The following is an 18003-nucleotide window of genomic DNA, read 5'->3' on the forward strand; positions in this document are numbered from 1 at the left end:
TATTAATGCTATAAGGCCCAATAAAAGTAAGGCTATTACACAAAAAACATCACATAGAGAACTATAGTCATTTATTAACAGACCACAAATAGGACTTTAAAAAGTACAATGACGTAGCTTGTGCAAATAAACAGGTTAAAAAAAATAAAAAAATTACAAATTTATGTCACTTGATTGCTACATAGTGGCTTCAAAATAACCACAATATATCTATATAGCTATAGTCAGTTGCTTTTTGTTTTTGTTCTGTTATATTAGCAACGGCTAATGCTAGCATTGGTATGTACAGTGTAATTTTGTATTGCACAGAGAAAAAAAGTGTAACCAGAGCTTATATACAAGTTAAAAAATTACGCATTTTACCCTATGACAAAACGGTTAACTGGAAAAATGTTAATTTTTTAATAAAAATGCGGTTTATCTGGTCCCTTATTATCCTAAAATTCAAAAGTTAATAAAAAATCGCACAAAGCTGTTTAACACCACATTGGGGTGCAAATATTCCTCTATCTTCGATTAAATTCATATAAACCCCATAACTGTCCTTTTTCTTCTCACGTTTGACTGGTTTAGTGGCTGACCTGCACAACAAAGTGTGTTAAGGCCACATATGTATTTGTTTTCTGGAGGAAACCATGTTTTTTTTATGAAAATATTGACAACCATGAAGCCCATAATACCTGGGTTTGCACTACCCATTTTTAAGTACAAAAATTTCGCTTTTACTAGGTCAATTTGCAACGAAATGTAGTTGCCTTTTTAACCATACATATTAAAAACCCTTTTTAAACAGAAATATCAACAGTTATACTACCTGGGTTTTCACTTAACTGCAAAAATTTTTAGTTTTGACTAGGTCTTTATGCAATGAAAGAATATCCTGTCTTTTCATTAAAAATAGTTCTAAATCTTTGCTACCGTAATCGCAAAGACAAATAAAATCATTATTTTTTTAGCAGCTATAACTAAAATTTCTTTGAAAGGATTGTTTTGGCAACTTGAACTTCGTGTTTTTATTTTTTTTATGGTGCCCTTATAAAATCTAACCCCAAACTGCATTTCTTAAGTTTAGATAGTTTGCACATACGTATAATTAAGATCTGGCATAAACTGTACCTATTTTATTTTTGAAGCATGTTACATTAATTATTAGTTTACATTCAACTACGAATGACAAATTTTCTCAAAACTTTCAAATAAGATGATGTATCATAACAGTTAAATGGATAATGATATATACATAACATAGAAGCCATACTGCACCCATGATAGGTAAAGGCTTAATCAATACACAGCCAGAATAATTTTTTGCCCAAAATGTCCTCTATGTTGTGACAAAACCACTAAACTCGTCGCTGCTGCTATTGTGGGTGTATGTGTCCTTGGGTAAGTCACTTAATGGCAATTGCTTCAACCCAGTGGTCACTATTGGGTTGTCTAAATTATCAGCCACACATAAAAATCCCCCCAAAAATAACTACCCACAAAGTAACATACATGGTAACTCGAAAGCTGGCACGAGGTGTACGAAACAGAACACCCGAGTTTAAGACTGTCATTTTCCAACCACACTAAGATAAAGTAACTTACATTGATTGATTTATTCAAACAAAACTTTAGGGTAGTATGCCTACTATGTATATGTGATGATGTTTACTTTGAATATTTTCCCCACTGCAGTAAACTAAATCTTCCTTACATTTGGTAACACTATGACCAATACCAAGTTTGTTATTGTGTGGGTGATTATTTTTGAGCAGATTTTTTTATTTTTTTATGTCTTGCCCAAGAACACATACGCGTACGCCCACAATAAAAATCAGCAAAGAGTTTTGATCCCATCTCTGGGTTAGAGGCAGGCACGCTAACCAACTGTGCTACAGCGCCGGTTAAATAAAGCCTATGATCAGTTCCTTTCTTTAAACAAGGTTTCCCACAGTAACCAAGTCCCTTGCCATAGAACCTCACACGTTTAAAATAGAGATAAACATGTCCTCCACAAAATACATTAATACCAAGACCTAGATAAAGTAGCTGTTACACACCATACACCACTTACCCCATGTCTCATCATCCTTATCATCAGGAGAATGTCCTCCACTGAATACATTGATACCAATACCTAAACATCAAAATAATCTTAAGATTACAAACATACAAATATTCCAAGACATACCATTAAAAAAAGAAAAAAAAAGGTTGACATATAAAATACTAATTTAAATTATTAAATCCACTATAAATATGTCATTTCCAATTTTTCCATTTAGTTTGTTTTGAGGGATAAAATTTTGTACCCAAACTAGCATCATTAGGTTACTTTAACTTGTAAAATGTTTGACCTAAAACTGTTTTAAAAAAACGTAAAATGTTTTTTTTTAAAAATGTATCCAAAAGAGTTTATTAAAATATTATGTTGTTTTTTTAAACTTATGACTTAGAACTTGCCAGTAATCCCTGCGAGACCAGACCCATTATCGGGGCTTGTGGACGAGAGTTGGAGATGAGGGTTTCCTGGCCCCGACACGAACCCAGATGGACTCGAGGTCTTGAGCCCCGTAATTCCAAGGGAGTTTCCCTGGGCCCCAAAAGCAAGATTTGAGGGGGTAATGGACGTCGCACGTTTCTGAATTAAATTGTCCGTCTGCAACGGCAAAAATAAATTTAAACAAATAATTTAAACTGTACAGTTCTATAGTTTGTGTTTTATTGTGTTATCAGAAAAATATATTTGGAGGAAATTGAAACAACAAAAATATATTTAAAAAAATAAATTAAACTGTATAGTTCTATAGTTTGTGTTTTATAGTTTTAATAGAAAATTAGATTTGTAAAAAATTGAAAATGAATTAAAGAAATTATTAAAACTACCTAAAACTGAAAGAAAGAAATATATAGTTAAAAGTATAACATGACCTATACTTAGAAACAGTGATATGTAAATTATTGTAAAAGTAGAAATATCATTCCCGCTTACCCTAAATGTATGTGTAGTGTTTGGTCGAGAAAACATATCAAAACTTTTATGCACAGGCTTTTCTTCAGCGAGTGCGCTTGATATTCTGTGATGAGCAGACTTTCCTCTCTGTATTTTCATGTAATATTATCAGAAATTTAGGATAAATTTGTGAAAATGCAAATTTGTAAGTTACACATTTGTGATATTATACATTTTACCTCTCTGTACAATTATGTAGTATACTTTTGTAAAAAAATCTCTTTTGGGAAAAAATTACACATTTGTAATAAATTACTTTTTCCAAAAAGTACAAATAGAAACATGGAAACAATTATTTGACGAAAATTAAGATAAAAGCAATTTTTGCAAAAAAATACATAAAAGTTAAAGCTTGTTTTTTTGTATAAATTCTGATTAAACTTTAGAAATCTCTACAATAAAAACTAAAAAAATGATTTTGTTACAAAGGTATTTTGATTTATTTAAATTCTTAATCAAACTATGACAGGTTTTACAAATAGGCTTTAGCTTTTAGTATAAACCCAAATAAACTGTATATTTGTAAACCTGATACTATTCCATATTAAACTAAGTTTCTCAATCATGTTTTGCAAATTTTTTGGAAAATATTTTTTAGTTATATTTTAAACAAATATAAAAAAATGCTCTTTCCCAAAACCACATTACTCTACCTATTACTTATCTTACAAAAACTTAAGCTTTTATCAAAATACCCTACATAATTCCATACTTACCAGTTTCTTAAATTCCACAAGTGAATTTTCCTGTAGCGCCTCCAAACTATGTATCGGGGGTAAGCGGGGGTTTACCCAGTGGGAATTCCCCCCAGTACTTGGGTTCGGGGCGGTCGGTGGGGGTTGAAAGTTACTTGGGGGTGAGTTCACCCGGAAACCACTGAAGGATTGGGACGTGGGTTCGAGGTTTCCAGGTCGCGTCAACTTTGTCGCTTTCACAATTCCATTGAATTCAACATTAGGTGTTTTCGCTCTGTGTGTTTGTATGGAATTTAAACGTATATGAAATACTGAAAAATAAAACTTACTGAAATTTAAACTCATATTAAATACATGAAAACTGAAATTTAAACTTTCGTAAAAATTAAAATTTGTATAAAATTTAAACTGAAATAAAACCATCATCATTGTGTTACATTTACCTGTTAATGTGTGACAGTAAATGTTTAAATTGTGATAAAAAGTTTTATTACAAACAAAAATGCAATGTTGAGTTCAATAGAACATGTTTTTGTAGGGAATTTCTATGAAACAGTTCATGTAATTTATCTCCTGCATCACTGTGGCAAGATAAATGCTGTACAAGCTTAATATACCACAGCAATTTGCAGCATGCACGTTTTAGGGATACAGGTTTATAATCAGAAATCTAGTATATGCATTTTTTAATTATAAAAATATGTGTAGACTGTAGAGTAATTAGTGTCACTACTGTAGTAATTAACACTGCGTCAATTGCTTAATAACGAAATGGACAATTTTATAGAATATAAAAAATATTAATAATATATTTTTAAAGTATTTGTCAGCAAAAAGTCACTATTAAAGCCACAATTTAACATTTCCAAACCAATTTATGTAAATTTTGTTTGGCTTTATTTTAAAACAGATACCCAAAATTGTCGGACTCTTTTTGTTTTAATTATTTTTAACAGATTAAAATTCATTATATAGTAGGGTGGGGGGTTAAAAGTATAAAATTTTTTGAATACTTATTGTTTGCTGCCAATGTACCAAATGGGACGAGGAAATAGAATAAAAAAGTGTCCCATCTTCGCCCACCCTACTATACACATACTTTTTAAATCTAGATAAATTATGCTTGACTTTAAAAGTTTACCTGTCAAGAGGCAGCAACCTTGCCGGCCGATTTACTCTGCCCTTTCTAGCTGTTGCACTCGGCTGTCTTGTGGAGGTGGTTCCCCCTGTTACCCCACCAAAGAGCTCCCGAGAGGTGTAGGGTCGGTTGGGGGTGGATAGGGGGCTCGTCCCACTACCTATAGCTGATAAATGGTGGCTTACAGGTGAGAAGATGTTGCTGCCTACCCCATTGATGTAGTGGCTGGAGGAGGGGCGGGCTGGGAAACGAGAGTCCGGGAGGATGCCGGGAGCAAGATCCTCGTTTCTGGAGAAAATGGAGGAATGTTTGAGAAGATGATGAAATTTTTTTAAAAATGGTGGAATTTTTGTGAAAATGATGAAATTTTTGTGAAAATAAAGGAAAGTTTGAGAAAATGTTGGAATTTTTGTGAAAATGATGGAACGTTACATTTACTAATAGGCCAATTCTAACTTACAACCAGGCACTCAGGCATGCGACATACCATTTTTCCCATTTAAAATGGGAAATTAAATAGTAGAGTGGGGTAAGAAGGGACACCATTAGCACATAATACCCCATATATGTTTTCATATTTCATTGACTGTTCTGTGTTTTCGACCAAATCGGAAAAGAAAATAAAACGAAAAGCTGTCCCCTCTCCCCCATCCTACTACATAAATAATAGCAAAATAAATTTTTGTGAGATTATTATAAGCATTTAATAGATTGTTTGGTTTGAAAACAGCTTTAATATAATAATATTTATAAGTTTATTTGTTTCTTAGATTAGGGTAGTGAAGATTTAGAAATATTTTAAACAAAACGACAGGATATAGCGACAAAACAACAGTTGTTAAAACACGCTTACAGTTAAAAACATATTTACATTTAACTGAAAGAAAATAAGCGTGGTCGCTACACCTAGGAGACAAACAAGCCATTTATGTTTAAATGTTAGAAAGTTAAACTTCTAATAGAACAAAAGTGTGCATAAAGACCTTAAACACAAATGCACAACGTTTAATTTTTGTAAAAAAAAACCCTTATGAATGAATGAATAAATGTAACTTACTTTATCCTTGAGTGGCCGGAAAACCACAGTTGTTATAACACGGGTGTTCATACACCTCGCGCCGGCTTACGAGTTACCATGTATGTTACTTTGTGGATGATTATTATTTTTATGGGTTTTTGTTTACTTTTTTATGTGTGGATAATTTGGACAACCCATTAGTGACCACTGGGTTGAAACTTGGAAAAATTGCCGCTAAGTGTCTCATGCCATGATCAAACCTAGTTCCAACTGGTATAATGATAACAATGCAATACTAGAATACTTACATAGACACCTTATCACTTCGAACTTGCAGCTTCTTCTGACTTATCTTCATAACATCATTGAGTGAATCTAAGTTACCATGGTTTGAATTTGGTGCAGTAGACAACCTAGCCTGCGAAAAAATAATTTTCTAGTATTTTTTTACGATTTTGTTTTACCTTTCCACAGATGGTGTCAAAATAGACTGAGTAATCAAACATGTTCAAATTTAAAGTACCTTAATTTTGCAATTTTAAATAACATTTTTATGTTTTAGAACGTAATACAAACCCAGAATTTAAAAGTTAAATATTAAAAAATATGCAATATTTCTTTTAATGGCTTTTAGAAATTGGAAATAAATACAGAAATACTGTTTATAATGAATTTTTACAAAAAATTAAAAAGGTCTTAATAATTGTTTTTAAAGAAATACCTACAAGTTCATATCTTTATAAAATTCTGTTTCCAAACAGATTAAAGTTTGTATATCAATTTTTTATCAAGAGTCTCAAAAGATATAAAAATACTCTTTTTTTATCAATTTTTTAAACTTACTGGGGTAAACTGAACATGCCTCCCATTGTTCCCGCTTGCTTGATCCAGGTAACTTCCTCTAGAGGGAGGAAGAGCCATGGAGTCCTGGTAGAGGAGGCGAGGAGGGATGGAGAGGGAGGGATGCATCATGAGAGAAGATCCTGGATGACCCACACGATCAACAATGATCCCGGGAAGAGTCGGATCATAAAAGTCGTCTTCTCCATCTAAAAAAAATAGGGGAAAAATTATAAATTTTTAAATAAGGACAGAATTCCAAAGCTTTTTTCAATTTAAAAAGTAATTACGTTCGACAGCAGACTGGGTTATTAAACTTCTATACGAGGATGAACAAGTCCAAGACACACTCAGTATCACAAAGTGAACACTGACAGTGTAAAAGAATTCTTGAGACCTGAACTAAGACTTAATCAGACTTTAAAAAGAGGAATGTAAATGTGTCATATTTCTTCACTTAGTTAAAATGCACTAGACTACATTTTAAGATTCAATTAATCAATCATGATTTATATTTTTTTTGTAGAATATTTATGCGCTAACCACTATGCCACGGCGCCGGACTAGAAACATGTTTTATAATATATACACTATACAGTGGTGAATGTGAAATGATCAGTTTATTTCCTTAACGCTAATAATGTGACAAGAAAAAATTGTTTATGCTCTTGCCGACATAAACTTTAAACCTACAGGTACTTTGTTTTTAGGGGCCCATGAACCCATATAAAAAAGGTACACTCCTTATACCGTTTGTTTATCATATTTTCTCTGTGTAATTCAACCCACAACACACATTCATACTTACCACTGGCATTTCTTCTTGGTTCAAAAGTAAAGTAAGATTCTTGGATGGAATTTTCATTTCCATGCGTCGTCTGTTTTTCACCAAAACCTTCACGAACAGAGGATTTATCCGAGTTGCTTTTCACACTTTGCGATGCCATGTAATTGTGGACAAGTACCTTGGGGTAAAATAAGAAGTGTTTAAAAAAAGAAAAATTATTATAGAATAGAAAAATAAATATGTAGTGTTTAGAAAAAGAAAAAAGTAAATAGGAAAATAAATATGTAACGTTTAGAAAAAAAAAATTATTATAAAACAGAAAAATAAATATGAGGTGTTCAGAAACGGAAATTTATTATAAAATAGGAAAATAAATGTGTAGTGTTAAGAAAAGTAAAAATTATTATTAAGTAGACAGCTTCCTGAGCAATCTAAAGCTGTGGTGTTTTGTTGTCTAGTACTGAAGTTAACTGACTAAATAAGACATTTGAATCGTTGTAACGCTAGAATAATGACATTAAGTGCTACAGTACAAACATAAAATTGGTATACTGCCTAATATGAATGCATTACAACGTAAACACTACATCAGTGTTTCCTAACCATTTCAATCACTGTTTTCCAATTACAAGCACCTTAACATTACTGATACAAAATGGTAAAGCACAAGACAGAAGTTTCAAATAAAACATTCAGCATATTTTCTGCAAAAACTTTTTTTTTTAATTTTACCTTTAGGATGGACATTTTGGATCTTTCTTTCCCAGAGCCAGCCAGACAAGGGACCACCCTGGACCATAGGAGGTCAAATATATGATGCAGCACGGCGTCTCGTACGCAAGCATTAGGGGTAATTGGGGGGAAACCGAGACGCCTGCGGTGTGGCACGTGGTAACGCTTGGCGTGTTCTTCCTCGTCCCTATAGAAATCATATAAATAGTAAACATTAGGGGAAGAAATTAAATTTGTCCGTGTAAAAACAAGACTTTGACAATATTTATAAAACAAATAAAACATATAGTAGGGTGGGGGGAAGATGGGACACCTTTAGCACATAATATCAAAATATCCTGATCGAGTTTTAAACAATTAACAACCTAAAAATAAAAAAAGTCTATGGGAGTTGTGAGGATACGATTTATAATTATTTGAAATGTTCTTTGTTTACTACCAAATGGGACGAGAAGATAGAAGGGAAAAAATAAAAAGGTGTCCCCACTCTACTATATAAATATATACAAAACAAAAAGTAGACAAGTGTGTACATTATGAAACGAAACTATAAGAAAAACAGACACCCAAACAGAAATTTATCAAAATCATAGTTCAATTTTCTTTTTGACTTACATTTCTTTTATATCATAAGCAAGGTATTCCTCTACTTTCCCATCTTGTTCATAAACCTCTTCTACAAGATGCGATAAACTGTTGTGTGCAACTTCATTGTGAGATGGATCTTTCTCCAATAAATAGGATGGTATGGGTTGGGAGATGGCTGCTATGCCTTTCACTTGAAGTCTGCAATTTTCACTATTTTTTAGTATGTGCCTTGTGTCTGTACGAGTCACAAGAAAAATCAAAACATGGCTCTACATTACATTTTTTGCAGCTTCATGTTTTGCAATTTTTTCGTAAAATGCTTATTTTGAATTCACACAGTTATCCAGGTAAACCATACAATCAAAATATGAACCATAACTAATTTAATACTCCATTCCCAGTTTTGGCTTGACTTGACACTTAATAAATATTTACAAAAAAATCCAAAAATGATTGAATCTCAAAATGTACATTCCGGAGCATTTTAACCAAATGATGAAATGTGATACAGGTAAATTCTAATTCTTCAATGTAAACTGCAATTAATTTTTCGTTCAAGAATTCTGATTTATTAATAAGCTATTTACAGTTTCGCTGTACGAGAGCTCGTACTTGGACTTACAATGACTACGAGTTATAACAAAAAAAGGCTGCCTGTAACTGCAGACAATAAAAGTAAAAATGGAACCACATTTAAATTGAGTAGTCTATTAAATTTTACGAAAACTTTTTGAATTATTGTGAAGCTAACAGTCCAGACCAGAGAATTTCAAATGTTAAATTTTAAAGTTTGATGTAGTTAAACTTAGCAAAAAAAAATTTTTAGGGATCCTAACCTGGCAGTTTGGCAAACACAGACATTCACAGAAGTTACAACTTAGTAATGCTTATGATTCGATATTAAAACTAGCTTGGCATAAAGTAAGTTACTTCGTCAACTGGAAAAAGTTTTGCTTAGACAGGAAGGAAACCGCCAGTGCAGATCACTATGAGAAAGTGAAGTTTATGGCGCATATCAAATAAAAAAATATTAAAAAGGAAAACCTTCAAACACACTTACATTTCTGAATCTTCATTTGTGTTCGAATCTAAACCATAACCAGTGGTCAAATTGTCACAGTTTGAATTTTGGTCGGTTGGTATAATTTGGAACGCATCATCTTGAGGTGTAACAATCTGTATTGTTACATAGGTTGGGTTATGCAGTTCTTCCAATTTATTTTTTGTTAATACTGACATCTTACTTATGTTGCCTTTTTAAAAAAAAAAAAAAATAAAATTGTGGTGCCTTTATCAAGATAGTAACACTCAAAATGCGAAAATACATTTAATTTTAACCAGATATAACAACTTGTCAGACGCTGTGGCAAAGTGGTTAGTTCACCTGCCTGTAACCTCATTGTCGCTACCATTATGGGTGTATGTGTCGTTGGGCAAGACATTTAATGACAATTGCTCCAACCTGGTGGTCACTAATTGGTTGTCTAAATTATCAGCCACACATAACAAAAAAATTACAAAAAAAGTGTCCCAATTTCACCTTCACCATACATTGTGGTAATGAACCAATTCATATTCCTCTTGTTTACACTTGTAAGTTAAGTATGAAAGGTAAATATACTAACTTGTTTCCCAAGTATCCTTAGATGTGGAAAGGCAGACATCCATTCTCTACATTCCTGTTGTAGTGATGTACTGCCTGACAATACACCTTCGAAAAGCATCTGTTCAATCGCATGAAACATCTGACGCACTAACCGACTCGCTTGCAAATCAAACTCCTACAAAATAATAAACAAAAGTCAACTTCTTTAAATGTTTCTTTGAACTCAATTTTAGAAAAAACCTTCAAATTTAAGGTCTAAAAATCTTGATTGTACAGCCTAAAAGTTTAATATATTTTTGTTAAAACAGGTAGAAAAAAGTACACAGTATGTTTATGTATATTTATTATTTTACTAAAAAAACAGCAAAACATGATTGAATCATTATATTTTAGTTGCATTAATTTATAGTTTATGATGCATGCCAGAGCCCTTACATCTGGCTAAATGCTACATATTTACCTACCTTGGCTGATAGTTGGTACACAGATATATTAGTGTGATAGTGCCATAGCTGAATGTAATGAATGAATGAATGAATGAATGTAACTTACTTTATCCTCGCGTGGCCGTCAGTCGTTATCACACGGGTTTAACACCTTGTGCCAGCTTACAAGTTACCATGTATGTTACTTTGTGGTGATTATTTTTTTTTGGATTTTTTTTTTTATGTATGGCTGATAATTTGGACAACCCATTAGTAACCACTGTGTTGGAGCAATTGTCGTTAAGTGTCTTGCCCAAGGACACATACGCCCACAATGGTAGCAGCGACGAGCCTTGAACAGATTACCTAATGGTTACAGGCAGGCGCGCTAACCACTACGCCACGGCGCCGGAGCTAATTAGTGTATAAAATGAATGAAACTTACGGAACAGTTTACAAAAGCGAAGAGACAGGTAGAAACAGTAAAACAACACTTTTTAAAATATGTGTAAATAATAGCCTAATTGTAGCCCATAAAATATGGGACATAGTACACTACTTTAACACTATGCAGTGTATAAAACTCACATCGTCCCCCCATGAGTAGACAGAACTTCTCTCAGTTGTATTTCCGGTTGAGAAACTGTTGTCGGCTGACCAGTAGTTTGTAGAGTCTGATAATATGCATTATATATGGGTAATATATGTGTAGCAAGAAAAATATACAGCAGTTGGTAAATTTAATGACATTCCAAGGGAATACAATGAAAACTATAGGGATCTGTTTTTAAAGGGGTATTATAGTAGGGTGGGAGAAGATGGGACACCTGTTTTCTCCTCCAATTTAGTAGTAAACACGGAACATTTAAAGAATTATAAAAACTATATCCTCACGACTCCCATAGACTGTTGTTTATTGTTTAAAACAGGATCAGGATATTAGGTTATTATGTGCTAAAGGTGTCCAGTTTCCCCTACCCTACTATATATGCTTTTGTTTGTTGAGTCCGATAATAGGCATTATAATTATATTGGTACAGCCATAGGTAAATACGTCAACCTAATTACATTGCAAAGAATATAATAAAAACCATAAGAATATATTTTGAAAAAGGTATTATATATAATATATACTATTTCTGTCTGATAAACCCTCTACAGTCTTTACATGCACAGTTCAAAATATTTAATTTGAATTTTTAAGGTTATAGAAAAATGATGCAAAAGGTATATAATTCTGTTAAAATGAAATTGTTATTACCTGAAGCTGTGATTGTAGCTTCACTGTGTGGGCTGTGGGGTGAAGAGGGGTGACCACGGTCCGAGCCGCCTGTTATGGTGGAATCATCGTCATCAGAATCCTGTAATATTTTATAATATAGGTTACAATGTAGTGGCGTGGTCATATATTCAGTATATGCATTGATTTAACCCTTTAGGAATGAGATTTATTTTAACAAGTTTTCTATTTTTGACCGAATGTTACATGTTGCTTTATAAATTTAGATGGAAAAGCTAAGAGCAACATAGAGAAAAAAAGAAATGGCTTTTATTAGACAGAATGATGGTAAAAGCTTGATTTTGGGGCCAATACTTAGCATATTCTTTAAAAAAATCACTGTTTTTAAACCAAGTTCACCAAAAACTTTTAAAGCAATTTGTTGTTGGCCTTTTTAAACATTATATTGGTAGATAATTCTTTCCTGTTTCAAATAAAACCAACTAAACTGTAAGAACTATTACTAATTATAATAAGTGAATTTAACTAAACTCTTTATTGCAAAATTACCGGAATGTCGTTTTAAAAATCGGGTCACCATAGCTTTGTATAATAATATATAATATGCCTAACGTTTAGATATGCTGGTAGTACCACCTAAAAGCATCTATTTAGAAAAGATCTGGTGCTACAAAAATGTAACAGACAAAAACAAGTCCAACTAATTGTTAGATCTCTTTATATATTTCGCAGAAATGGCACCGCTGGTCTCCTAATCAAATAAATCCAATTGTTTAGATTGAGGATGCATACCTATATATAAATGGCTAATGTATATGCGTACCATGATTATGTTTGAACTTGATGGGTTAAGATAATAAAGTCCATGTGAGGCAGGATGACCCATCACTGGTTCATCAACGGGTTCTACTCGAGGATGATCCAATATACTTCCTCTGGAAATTCCTCTTCTGTGAATGAAAAACATTATCAAATTTGGGTTTATGTAAAATAAGTTGTATTGTGTTTTATAAGGATGAGGTATTTATGAAAAACCTAATTTAACAAGATTATTTTCAAATGTCTGGAATATGCTTCATCAGTGATCTGCTGTGTCCAGTGCTAATTTGGCTAAATATGTCCCACAACCCCCCAGTAAGACATAACTTAATGCCAAGTTTTTTTGTATTATAAGTCACCATAATTCTTTTTACATCTAAATGTGGTTTCCATTGCACAAAATACTTACATTTCCAGCACACTTGCTGGTTGACGAGTGAAGCGACCAGTCATGATGTGTTTAGTAAATGGTGATTTCTAATCTTGTATTAATATATCCCACTTGTTATAACAGTATATCCACTTTAATGTCTCTTTAGATCAATTTCTTGAAGCTCCATATTTATTAAAGTTTGACATTGGTGGTAGACAATACATACACCATCTGACAATACATATACCAAAAAAGTATGAATAAATCAAATATATACCTCTATGATTGTGTTTGTTATAGGCCTATAGCACAAATTTAGGTTTTAAAGTTGACTTATCTACTTTAGGCTAAACATATATTTCAAAACTAAATTTACAAAGTTAATATATTTTTTGGGAAATAAATATAAAACTCAATAGATCGCAGAATATTGCTAATGGTATGTAAAACTGAAGCGGTTTGTAAAGATTTCTTCGTGTAAAATTAACAAAACATTAATCGCTTCGGGTGCGTAACAACAACCAACCATAGCGCTTTCGGTATCTGTCCCAAAGTATACATTAATTTCAGTTGTCTGGTATGTAAAACGGGTACAAATTGTAAAAGTTAAATTAGTTATACTACTGAGTTGTAGTTAAATTTAAGCACTGTTAAAGTATAGAAAAGGTAGTAACATATTAGTATAAAAATAGTCACGTTACAGTAGCGGGCTAATGTTATCTCACACGCAGTGTTCAACATTGGCAAAATATACTAAAGTCAGAAGCGACTGTGGAAGGTATTTGTTTATGTCTTGTGTAGTGCGTATGTTCTATTGTAAAAATCCCCTTAACTTTTATCGTAATATACATACGAGGTCGTTATGGACGATGATATATTTGACGAAGAAGCTTCTGAAATGGAAGTAATCTCCCAAGAATGGAACCAAGTTTGCCAGTCACGTTTAAAGGTTCGTTTCGAATGTTCTCAATGCATTTTTACCATATGTTATTGTTAACTGCACTAGTGTACACGATTCGTGTCATACGTTGAAGACCTAAAGTAGATAAACCTTCCGTTATGCTGCACCATTATACAACACATGGATATAGAGACTTTATTTTTATATCACAGTGACAATAAATCTAACTTACATAAATAAATCTCTAAAAAAACCTTACCTTCACTTCTTCACATATACATGTTATAGAATGGATATGTGGAAGGAGCTACAATCGGCCAGCAAGAAACTATACAGAATGGATTTAACTCTGGTTTCAAGCAAGGGCTTCTTTCATGCTTTCTACTCTCAAAAATGAAAGGCATTTTAACGTAAGGACCTTGCCATAACTGTATACATTCACCTAACATAGGTACAAGTATATACCTTAAAAAAATAAAATGCATAAACAATTGATTAGCCGATCTTACAAACATGCGCTATACTAAACACTATACAGTGGAAATAAAAGCTAATAATATAAAGGTATAGACTTTTATCTTTTAAAATTTATGGGTACCCTGACTTGCCAAAAGTTAGGCGCCTATGGATACTTTGCACACAATAGGCTACATTGTATACATACCAAGTCAAATGGCCTTAAATTTAAGAATATGAAAATATATCTCGTTCATTTTACAATAATAATACATATAACTTTTATTTGCAGAGGCTTAATGGCATATCAAGCTTCATACGAAGGCCATCCTATTTCTGATGATATAATATTAGATGCACATGGTATCTTAGAGACAATATCAACACTAGAAACCGATTGTGTAGCAGAAGACTTTTTGTCTATGAGTTTAACAGGTGTTGTAACAGCAAATACTAAAAAAGAGCCGACGAGCTCTGCAGATGCTTTGGAAATGGACATTGATATTAATAGAAGTACTTCATGTAATAACTGTACGTGCAACAACAAAGCTGACAATGAACACGCTTATGAAAACCAGCAAGATACGTTTACTAATGTTACAACATCAGGTAATTTCAGGATTAAATCTATTTAAAATGAGCCTAAAACCAATTTGTGAAATTTGCCTTGCATCTTACCGTGTCAAAATAATTGCGGTCAAAGCTCAACCTAGCTTGGTAATTTACGGAATGGCCTTTTTAGATGACGCAATATCCTATGCAGCATTAAAAAATGTTAACATGTCAAATCTGTTTAACACTCCACAACTTTATTTTGTTGCACTGACCAGTGTAACCATTGGCATGATCAATTAAAGTTAAACTGTTGGAACTAGCTTTTTCCTAGGTTGTGGCAAAGTGGTTAGTTAGTGTACCCGCCCCCAACCCAGAGAGGTATTGGGTTCTAGGCTAGTCACTGCTAGCCTGCTACCATTGTTGGCGACTTGTTCGTGACTAAGACACTTAACGGCTCCAACCCAGTGGTCACTAATTAGTTGTCCAAATTTTCAGCCACAAAGTAACATACATGGTAACTCATAAGCTAACACAGAGTGTATAAACACCCTTGGTTATAATAACGACTGCCGTTTTCCGGACACGGAAGTTATGTTTAGTTTACTAATTTGCAATTTACAGCTTTACACACATGCCCAACTTCCTATTCTTTTAAAAATTTGTATTATTGCATAATTTAATAGTTTTTTTACAGAGTTTCTTCTACCTAACCTCCTATTCTTTTAAAAATTTGTATTATTGCATAATTTAATAGTTTTTTTACAGAGTTTCTTCTACCTAACCTGGAAGATACGACATTAGAAGACGCAAAGCTAATATTACTTAACTGCCCCCAAATCACCGAGGTTGTTAAAAGATGTAAAGCAGTTTTAAAAAGACTCAAATGGACAGATGTAATGATTGATCAATTGATTTAATTTATGTTTGTTTTGCGTTATTTAAAGAATAACCAACTAAATACACTTGGTATTAATTACTAGATCCTACGTACAATTCTATGAATTCTATCCATGCAAAACTTTCATCAGCCCAAAGGGGCCAACCAACGAAACATCAGAAGTATAGATAGACATGCTCCCAACAAAGTTTCAAAAATTTGATAGACTTTATTGGGTTTAAAAAAACTTCAGTGACACTTTTTGTTATAAGAAATCCTATGCACTGCCGCTCGGCCGATTTTTTACGCCCGCAGTTCCATTTGAGCATCTATTTATTTTTAATTTTTCATTGGCATGCCTCTTTAAAGGAATAATTTTCTTGACTTGCTAAGCTAGGATTATAACAGAACTAACCTGACTATATAAAATGTCCGGTACTGTAAACAAATAGAATGCAGATTTCACTGCATCATATTTGTTTACAAATGCTCCAAAATAAAACAAGCTATGTTGCCTGGCAAATATAAATTAAATATTGCCTGAGCAATTAAATTTACCTGTTTATGTAACAAGGGACTGTAACCTGTACTTTGTAATATGTTCTGACCTTCTAACAACCTGCAAAGAAACTACAGCAAAGTTTATAGAATGACCTGATTGTATTTACATCTACAAGCAAACCATCCCAATATACAGAAGCAGTAAAACTTTACTTCTTCTTTCCACTTCCAACCTTTGCCTTCGCAGTGCCTCGCACCTTCTTTTGTCGGTTCTTCCTTTCTTTCCTCTGCTTACGTGAGGGCTTCTTCTTAGCTTCTGCAAGCTTGTGACGAACAAGTCGATGAAGTGGCTCGTGCTTCTTGCAGTAATCCAGGTTGTCATAAATAAGAGAGAAGCCGGTTGTCTTTCCGCCTCCGAATTGAGTCTTGAACCCAAAAGCGATGACAACATCCGGAGTGGTCTTGTACATCTTCGCGAGCTGCTCACGGATCGCAGTTTTGCTCACAGTTGCTTTTCCTGGATGCAAGACATCCACAAGCATTTGCTTCCTCTGTAAAGTTTGGAAAATTTATTTATACATGTAATATTAAATTAGTAACATGTTTTAATAAATTAAAATTTTCAGACCGAAGATGTTTCTTATGTTTTCCTGATACCTGCTGTATATATATTTTTAACTCTTGGAGGTCTGCATTGAATATTATCTTGCGAAAATGCGAAATAGTGCTTTGTTAGTGTTATTATGATTTGCCACATTACATTGGTAGATTATATTAAAGGGTTCTTTTGATAGCAGACGTCGCAAACATGATGGACAGGAACTAAATATTGTGGACATAGCGAACATGCACCAATTAAAGGGACCGACATCACTCACATAATGGGCACAAGGCACATTATCTACGAGATAGGTAAACCGTTATATCCAACAGATAATTATAACGTAATGTTTTAATCTGTTTAAATATATCGCGTCTCTTTTGTGTAAAGAACAATTTAAGACCAAAATTATCCCTGGTCCGTAGTCACAGGAATATTCCTAAGCACCAAAAAGAAACCTATCAACAAAAAATAGCTATACTATTAACATGGAGTTATTACGCATTCAGAAAACTCTGATTTAATTTAGGCCCCGCAAAATATAAAAACGTTAATAACAATGCATTTTACAGGCATACTGAAATCAAAAATACCGATTGCTTTGCACGTCAGTTGAAAGCAACCATGAACGCTAATACGACAACTAATAAACGAAAATAAACATACATATACGTTTTGGATATTACTTACCTGAAGCAAGCGATTTGTCATAAACTTTCTGGTGCGAATGGTTACGGAACCCGACATCTTGAACGACAAACCAAAAAAGAAATTTTATGGAACAAACACCAGCGGCGTGGTAGCATCATAGAAACATTATACACAGTTAAATAGTTTTCGGGGTTTAATCTGT

At 33.2% G+C, this 18003-nt stretch overlaps 3 protein-coding genes across 3 annotated transcripts; 1 reads left to right on the plus strand and 2 right to left on the minus strand.

Annotated features, from left to right (window-relative positions):
* Positions 1–54: 54 nt before the first annotated feature.
* Positions 55–13527, minus strand: LOC149724935 (protein FAM149B1-like). The gene is made up of 17 exons (XM_089892163.1): positions 13296–13527; positions 12891–13017; positions 12089–12188; positions 11416–11501; positions 10422–10577; positions 9857–9972; positions 8824–8994; positions 8209–8395; positions 7498–7654; positions 6693–6898; positions 6158–6267; positions 4835–5119; positions 3715–3967; positions 2978–3085; positions 2449–2644; positions 2060–2122; positions 55–581 (listed from the first exon to the last, which is right to left on the minus strand). The coding sequence occupies exons 1-17, from the start codon at positions 13337–13339 to the stop codon at positions 523–525; spliced, it is 2424 nt and encodes an 807-aa protein (XP_089748289.1). The 5' UTR covers positions 13340–13527; the 3' UTR covers positions 55–522.
* Positions 13528–13754: 227 nt separating this feature from the next.
* On the plus strand, positions 13755–16152 carry LOC149724936 (uncharacterized). The gene is made up of 5 exons (XM_089892174.1): positions 13755–14037; positions 14116–14208; positions 14449–14570; positions 14909–15225; positions 15937–16152. Exons 2-5 carry the CDS (start codon positions 14122–14124, stop codon positions 16086–16088), a joined length of 678 nt encoding a protein of 225 aa, XP_089748300.1. The 5' UTR covers positions 13755–14037; positions 14116–14121; the 3' UTR covers positions 16089–16152.
* A 537-nt stretch (positions 16153–16689) lies between these two features.
* LOC149724937 (small ribosomal subunit protein eS24-like) lies at positions 16690–18001 on the minus strand. The gene is made up of 2 exons (XM_089892180.1): positions 17841–18001; positions 16690–17100 (listed from the first exon to the last, which is right to left on the minus strand). The coding sequence occupies exons 1-2, from the start codon at positions 17895–17897 to the stop codon at positions 16759–16761; spliced, it is 399 nt and encodes a 132-aa protein (XP_089748306.1). The 5' UTR covers positions 17898–18001; the 3' UTR covers positions 16690–16758.
* Between the last annotated feature and the right edge of the window lie 2 nt (positions 18002–18003).

Source organism: Ciona robusta, chromosome 14, assembly GCF_009617815.1.
Source record: "Ciona robusta chromosome 14, ASM961781v2".
Classification (NCBI taxonomy): Eukaryota; Metazoa; Chordata; class Ascidiacea; order Phlebobranchia; family Cionidae; genus Ciona; species Ciona robusta.